Raw genomic sequence first — 6000 nt, 5'->3', positions numbered from 1 at the left:
TTTCTTCTTTTTTGGATCTGGATGGACTAACATCAATTATACACGTTAGTCTAAAATGTGATCAAATCATTACAGAAGAGGGATTCTCACATTCACCTTTTTCATTTAAAATTACCAGTCAGATGAGGTCATCAATTCCTTGGACGAGCAAGAACATTGGGTTTAAGGACGGGACCGAGAATATCAATGTAAACCCAAATATACAAGGCTTAGGTACAAGGACCGAATTGCTTTGTGTACAAGGCTCTGTGAGATCAGTGGTCTGACATTTCACAGAATGCAGAATTCTTACAGGTGATACCATAAGTAAACACTTACAGAGAGGTCTTGGTAATTGGCGTCGCTGCATTTGGATGTCATTATAAAGCAGTTGTCCAAGGCTACAACCTAAGCAGCAAAGGTTGCACTAGGGATTGTAATAGAAAGAGGTGCAACTAGGACAGCATTCAATTGTCGGCCGAGTAAGTTTCCACTGCTCCCAAGGGGTACCAAGGTAACAGTGCAAATCTTTCTGATTCTCTCTACTAATGATCTATCCTTAATCAGATTAGTGGGTCCGACAACCATCACAGCCAATGATTCTTATATCCACAAAGACAATGACGGGGCTCACCGGTCCTTTAAAATTGGTTCTTTTTTTATTTCTTGCTTCCTAGAAAATTAAAAACAGAATCTAGTACCCAGAGGCGATGGTCGATTTGCATTACACAGGCTTCTGCCGGCCTTTGACCTGCCATACCCAATATTAGCTGATAGCAGGCCCTGCGGACAACAGAATTTCCCAGTGTACTGATCCGCAGCTCCCAATGATTTGAATAATAGGAGCGATGCAGTAATGGAGAACGGCCAATACACAGTGTGTGGACACTTGACATTCAGGAGCCGCTGGCTCTGCCAACAGCCGCTTGGTGAGGTCTTGGACCACCAATCTGATAGTAGTGATTTATAGGTGATTAATATTGTAGTCCTGGACAACTCCTTTATAACACAACTCTAATAACACAATTGGATTCCCCATCTATGTAAGGCTGCTTTCACACATCAGTTTTTTGCCATCAGTCACAATCCGTTGAATTTTGAAAAAAAAAAAAAAAGGATCCATCGCAGATTGTGAAAAACTGATGCAACGTATCCGTTTGTTTTTTTTTTTCTGCTGGATCCAACTAGCTGATCTGGCTAATTGGATGCTAAAAATATATATATATATATATATTTTTTAGCATTATATATATATATATATATATATATATCGGAGCATGCACAGTTTAAAAAACCGGAATCCGTCATTTGACGGATCCAGCGCCATAGGCTTCCAGTCTAGCAAGAGCCGGACCCGTCACTGTGTTTTTTTCGACAGACACAAAAAACATTACTTCGTCTCTGGCCGCTGGACCGACAATTTTCGACGAATCCAGATCCGGATAAAACATGAGGCCATCCGTTGCTAAGAAAAGTCTGAGAAAAAAAATGGATCCGGCGGCATAAGTTGCTGGATCAGTTTTTTTTTTTCAAAAATTCGACGGATTGCGACTGATGGCAAAAAACTGATGTGTGAAGGCAGCCTAAGCAGACTCCCCATGACCCCTGGAATCCAAGTACGGGCCTGATCTTGTCTGTAGCACAAAGCTGAGAAATCTTAGAATGCCAACACAACCTCTGGTGGAGTAACTTGTACTCAGATGGTGGGTAACCAGAGGAAGTCAAGTGGTCTTTAGATAGTCGTCATACCCCGCTGAACACATTATGGAAGGGGGCAGCTGTCAGAAACATTCTGTAAACTACATCGGGTTAGGCTTTACTGCATATTATTAGGTTTAGCACAATTTCTGAGACTTCAGATTTATATTTATTGGATGTTTTCGAATAGGTACAGTAACCATAGAACAGGCATGAAATGTAAAATTGTTTGATCCGATTTATCATTTCCCACTAAAGGATTTTTCTGATTGTTGATGATCATGTCCAAAAATTTTAAGGGGGAGGGAAACAAGGAAACCATTACGTACACTGTATTTGTAACCACAAATTCAGTTTCCATCACCATTCACGAGTCCATCCACATTTCAGTACATGGCCAGACTGTAGGTATCCATTTAAAAACTAAATATAAAATATCTTTAAAGGGTTCGAGGTCTGACTTCATACAAACACAGATCAGAAACATAATAGGCCATCTTAGAATGATGCTCGACTTTTGGGTCTGGACCGGAAACTGTTCTGGAAATTCTGTGGACGAGTTTTACTCTTCTGCCATATAAAAACGATACATCAAGGCAACAATGACAGCGGATATTGCTGGGATAATCCAGTTACTCCACAAGCTAGAAGCGGAAAATGGGAGAAGGTTAATGTGAGCAGTTTGTTATACGGAGTCCTACACAGTTAAGGTATATGTCCTCCTAAAAGTATGTCACTGTAAATGGGTATGTGTATGTATGTGCAGACACACTTATGTAGGTACATTGTGTGCACGAGCGCCATGTATGCAAATTGTTTATTTAAAAAACCTTACGACCATGTTGTACCATTATATAACATCACCTCCAAATGACAGAAAATAGGCTATACTCAACTTCACTACATTAAAGTCTATTCAATCTACTACACACATTTCCTTTCTGCACTGATGATACATCACACTTGGTTATATGATTTTAAACAGTAGGGTGAAAAGACCATTTTGTTTGTACTTTGTGTAAAGGAAAACCAAGCAAGTTTCACAATTAGTATAATTAATCTACTAGGGTTTCTCTATACATTATAGTCCTTCAAGATGGCAGGCAGTAACATATTGGCTAGATTTTCCTCCACTGTACAGGAGAAGTTGTGAAAAGAAAGCCTCTCTCTGACCAGCCTGCAGCCATGTGCTGGAGCGTCACCCAGCAGACTTCTTTCTCCACCTGCCCTCTACAGGGACATAACACGAAGACCTCTATTCAGGCCTGAAAGCAGAAAGAATGATCTGGAAGGCAGGGCTCAGTATTTACACTATGTGCAAAGCAAATGTAGGAGGAGGTCAGAGCAGGAAACCCAGCCAAAAGCCGTCAGGCTGAGATTCAGGCCAAAAATGAGGCCTCGTCTCCGAAATCCAATCCTGTTTCTGTTGTATTAAGGACTACCTTACAGATGACCTTGGAAACCTACATTTAAGGGACTAGCGGAAAAGAACAACTTTACGTTACATAACTCTAGCAGAAATAATGAACATTTGCCTGCACGTTTATATTAATCACATTAAAATGGTAAAAAGTTATTCTTTCATTTTTCCAAGAGATAAAATAAATGCTACAGACATTTATGGCGTTTTCACATTGCGCTTTTCTCCATGTTAGCGAGTCCCATCCGAAACCCCGAACAAAAAACGGGATTTGTCAACGGGGCAATAGACTACAATGATGCCGACAGAGAAAGTGCCCTCTGATGTGCATCATTTCAGAAGTGTATACCTACTGGAGATGGACACACACATAGTAGACTGCATCCAAGTGTGCCCTCCAGTAGGAGAATACACCCGAAAATGATGCACGACAGAGAGCATGTTTAGGTTTCCTGAAATCCCCCCCATTATCTTATCCATCACAAATGCTTTACACTACAGCTCTTCTCATTCAGATTGTATCCTTTTACTTTATTACTTAGATGACAGACCCCAGAAAGCATGGAGAGGTGATACCATAAGGCAAAGATGAACTGTAAACTCCAGGCAACTAAACGACCAGTGAGAAGACTATCAGCCACTGACACATGGAGAACCCAACCTGAAGACTCACTGCAAAATAACAAGTTTATGGTAAAAGTGGAAATACCTCGAGTCCGATTCAGAAGTGGTAATAAACGTTTCCTGAAAAAAACAAACAAATGATTCAATGTTCAATAATAAAAACTTGCAATAAATGTGGGTTTCAACATACATTTTTATTAGCAGAAATGGCTTCGAAAACATTCATAGGACATAAAAATAGGGGTTGGGGTTTATGGTTTACCCTGTCCGACATTCATAAATACACACACCCTTAGCCTGGATATATTCCTATTTTAATAGAATCAAATCTAGAGTGAAAGGAGGTCCGGTCACCAGTTTTTGATCTTATGTCCTAAGTAATCCACCATATGGTTCCAGAGGTACAGACATTTTTTATTCGGAGCGAATGTTACGGTCTTCTAGGATTCTCTAGGAGCATCTCACTAGAAGGAAGGGCGAATTTATGAAAAAAAAAAAAGAAATAAAAATAAAATAAACCCTCCCAAGACACATTCGGGGGAGTAGCAGGGATAAAGATAAAACCAAAATTGTCCACTTTTGACCTAGTCACAGGTCCCCGTAAAGGAGTTTTCCAAAATTATAAAGTAACAGCAGATTGCTAGGGTACGCCATCACTGTATAAGTGGGGCGACCACCAATAGTGTGAATGTAGTGGATGTGGCACCAGGGTAGCGTTGCCCGCCTCCGTTCATCCAGCTGTGCAGAGTCTTGTAAATGAATAGGGATGGGAACAGTTCCCTGCAGAGCTGGGTGGCCAGGGACCTCACTGTGCAGGATGACCTTAAAGCAGCATTTTCACAATAGGAGTTGTTAAAAAACGCTTATTTTCAATTATCTTGCTGTGTTAACAGGCTGTCGATCACCCGATGATCGAGCAAAATTCTTGTTCATCAGGCAAAATTATCTTTTGCACAGCAAAAAATAATAATGGTCCTAGGTTGTGCATCGTCTGGTGTATACAGGCCTCACACTGCGAGAACTATGGCAATCTAGAGTAGATCGCTCAATGCGCAATGTGACTTTGGTCAGCCTGTGTGAACAGGCTATAACATGACCACGAGTAGTAAAAGTTTACTGATTGGCGGTCGTATAGTGTCGCTGCTCGGCACATGTAAACAGATAGGCTCTGTTCACATCTACGTAAGAAACGCCATTACAGATTCGGTAACTCTTGATAAGAGGAATACAGTGACATGCCGCGCTATTTATCCCCGACAAAGGTGCAGACTCCATTATAAGTGAATGGCGCGTGAGGTTGGCATTTTTCATGTAACAGATCTGGTAGTTATTACCAGAAATCACAACTGCAAAGCTAAAAGCTTTTTATGGTTTCGACGTAAGCAGGACTCTGTGGTTCGCAGTGACTGGGGTGCCAAACATTCCCTGTGCAGAAAGTGGTGGTGGCTGGAGGGCTGCATCCCGGACACGGTTTTTACTTGCACGATAACAATAGTTCTGCAGCCTGTTGTACAGGTCCTAAAGGTCAGACCACAATAGTGCTGGGATAAAATCCCTTAGCTGCGGACCATCAACATACAAAATTAACAGGATTTAGGTCTATGGCCTAAATATTAGAACCCCTCTATTACCAGTGTATTACGCATAGAGATAAGTATTGGATTTAACATGGAAGAAAGCACCACACACACACACACACACACACACACACAGCGAGGGCCTAGCGATGCTGGGAAAGCAGCAAGAATCCTAGCCTCTGTAGAATGGCAGTATCACCATCAGATCCAGTATCCATAGCAGAAGCCCAGACAGTTACAGCGTAACACTCACCGTTGGTTTCTGGATCTTCCATCGATCATCCTGCGGGGGAAAAAATGCTTCCATATTAAAATATGTAATAATGCTCTGCTGAATACTATGGAAAAATATTTACACTCCATAATGTCAGTTATTGATAACCTCTCTTCTAGGGTTCTAACAAGACATGAAGACCATTCTCAAGCAGCGGGGACTGGGACAAATTTGTAAGTGGTTTAACACCATGTGGCCCTAGGGGTACTCAGTGACTGTCCTGTGGGGCATCGGCTCATTTGTTAAAGGTGCATTATATTGAGGTGGGCTTTTCATCAGTCTGACATACATAAGGACAAAATGGCATATGCACAGGCCCGCTATCCCACCGGCCATCACATAAGCCTGCACTGGAGACCTTATGAGGATACAATGCTTCTGAATTATACAAACGTATCACTAACGTATCCAGTGTAGCTTTCAATTGC

The 6000-nt window shown here is 41.5% G+C and overlaps 1 protein-coding gene across 1 annotated transcript in view; it reads right to left on the bottom strand.

Annotated features, from left to right (window-relative positions):
• Positions 1–1823: 1823 nt before the first annotated feature.
• The window catches only part of CYB5A (cytochrome b5 type A), a 35707-nt gene continuing 31530 nt past the window's right edge, over positions 1824–6000 (bottom strand). The window contains exons 3-5 of the mRNA XM_077270094.1: positions 5552–5581; positions 3807–3841; positions 1824–2321 (exon numbers count right to left, since the gene is read on the bottom strand). Coding sequence (XP_077126209.1) covers positions 2240–2321; positions 3807–3841; positions 5552–5581 — 147 coding nt within the window. The 3' untranslated portion in view covers positions 1824–2239. The remainder of the gene's footprint in view (positions 2322–3806; positions 3842–5551; positions 5582–6000) is intronic.

The sequence above is a fragment of the Ranitomeya variabilis genome, chromosome 6 (assembly GCF_051348905.1).
Source record: "Ranitomeya variabilis isolate aRanVar5 chromosome 6, aRanVar5.hap1, whole genome shotgun sequence".
Taxonomy (NCBI): Eukaryota; Metazoa; Chordata; class Amphibia; order Anura; family Dendrobatidae; genus Ranitomeya; species Ranitomeya variabilis.
Note: the sequence above shows the minus strand (reverse complement) of the source record. Positions and strands in the feature narration are given on the sequence as shown.